General features: G+C 31.0%; 1 protein-coding gene across 1 annotated transcript in view; it reads right to left on the bottom strand.

Annotated features, from left to right (window-relative positions):
• The window catches only part of LOTGIDRAFT_175830 (hypothetical protein), a gene marked incomplete at both ends in the record, with an annotated part of 4,307 nt that extends 3,583 nt beyond the window's left edge, over window positions 1-724 (bottom strand). The window contains one exon of the mRNA XM_009060836.1: window positions 265-724. Coding sequence (XP_009059084.1) covers window positions 265-724 — 460 coding nt within the window. The remainder of the gene's footprint in view (window positions 1-264) is intronic.
• Window positions 725-1,189: the final 465 nt, after the last annotated feature.

The raw sequence follows: 1,189 nt of genomic DNA, 5'->3' as shown, positions 1-1,189 counted from the left end.
GTAGACGAATGTATTTTGTTATGGTATTCGTCGACAACAACTGGTAATATTTTAAGCCATTTTTGAGATTTCAATTCCGTGAATTTCTTGAATAATTTGCTTTTAAGAGTCCTGTTGAATCTTTCTATCACTACGGCTTTACCTTCGTTATGCGTGCTGTAAATTTCAAACCCCAGAGATTTCACATTTCTGTTGTAGAATTCGCTTCCTTTATCAACAAATATATTTATCCCAAATGACTAAGTGTTAGTCGTGTAGATTTACTATCTTCAGCAGTAATCTCTTTTTCTTCAATTTCTGTTTCAACAATATATTGACTATCATTAATTTTCTCATAGGTTTTGATATGTGAATCAAAGTTAGCCTGTAAAGTTGCTTCATTCCATAAATGTTTAGTTGTGAATATATCTTTCTCAATTGATTTACCATACAGGGAATTACCTAATAATTTCATGCAATTACTACCCACAATATTACCTTCTCGTTTATATTTATTTCTAAGATCTCTTAAAATTAAAATATAATCTCTATATGGTGGAGTTTTAAAATTTTCTAATATTCTAATAATTCGTCCACCGGCTTTAACTATTTCTTGAATATCAACCGATGTTAAAACTTCGTGACAGAAACCATTTCTTAACCTGATTTTGGTGCCAGTTTCGTGTTTACCTTCTTTATTCGTGAAAGTGATTTTATCTTCAGTTGGTATCGGTTGGAAGAACATGTTTTTGGGATAGTCAAACCAGACTTTTAAAATAGCTGTTCTAGGTCTAAATCTTTTTCTGGCAGAAACGGTCTAGCACTTTCTGTTTTGGATATTCACTGTCTAAATCTGACATTGACATCCGTCAAATGCAGTTAGTTTATTGCAGATTATTTTTTTAAGTTTTGAATTAACTTCTGTTTTGTCTTTTGTGCTTGCGCTGTATTCTTTGAATAAATCAATTATGTTATCACTTCGTGTTTCACTTTGTGAAATATCACTTCGTGTAAATTCCTTTAATACATTACAAATTTCATCCATTTTGTTCGTTTCAAATATTTTTCTATTTGCCGAAACTCTTCCTCCTTTAATAGATCGTCTGATAAAATGTCTTATAAAAGGGTTAGTGTGTGAGTTAACTTTTTCTATATTCTTTTTTTCGGTATGTTTCGGAACCACTCTAGTAGTTTCATACCATTCTTCTTC

This window comes from Lottia gigantea (assembly GCF_000327385.1).
Source record: "Lottia gigantea unplaced genomic scaffold LOTGIsca_443, whole genome shotgun sequence".
NCBI classification, from domain to species: domain Eukaryota; kingdom Metazoa; phylum Mollusca; class Gastropoda; family Lottiidae; genus Lottia; species Lottia gigantea.
This window is presented reverse-complemented; position numbering and strand designations above follow the sequence as displayed.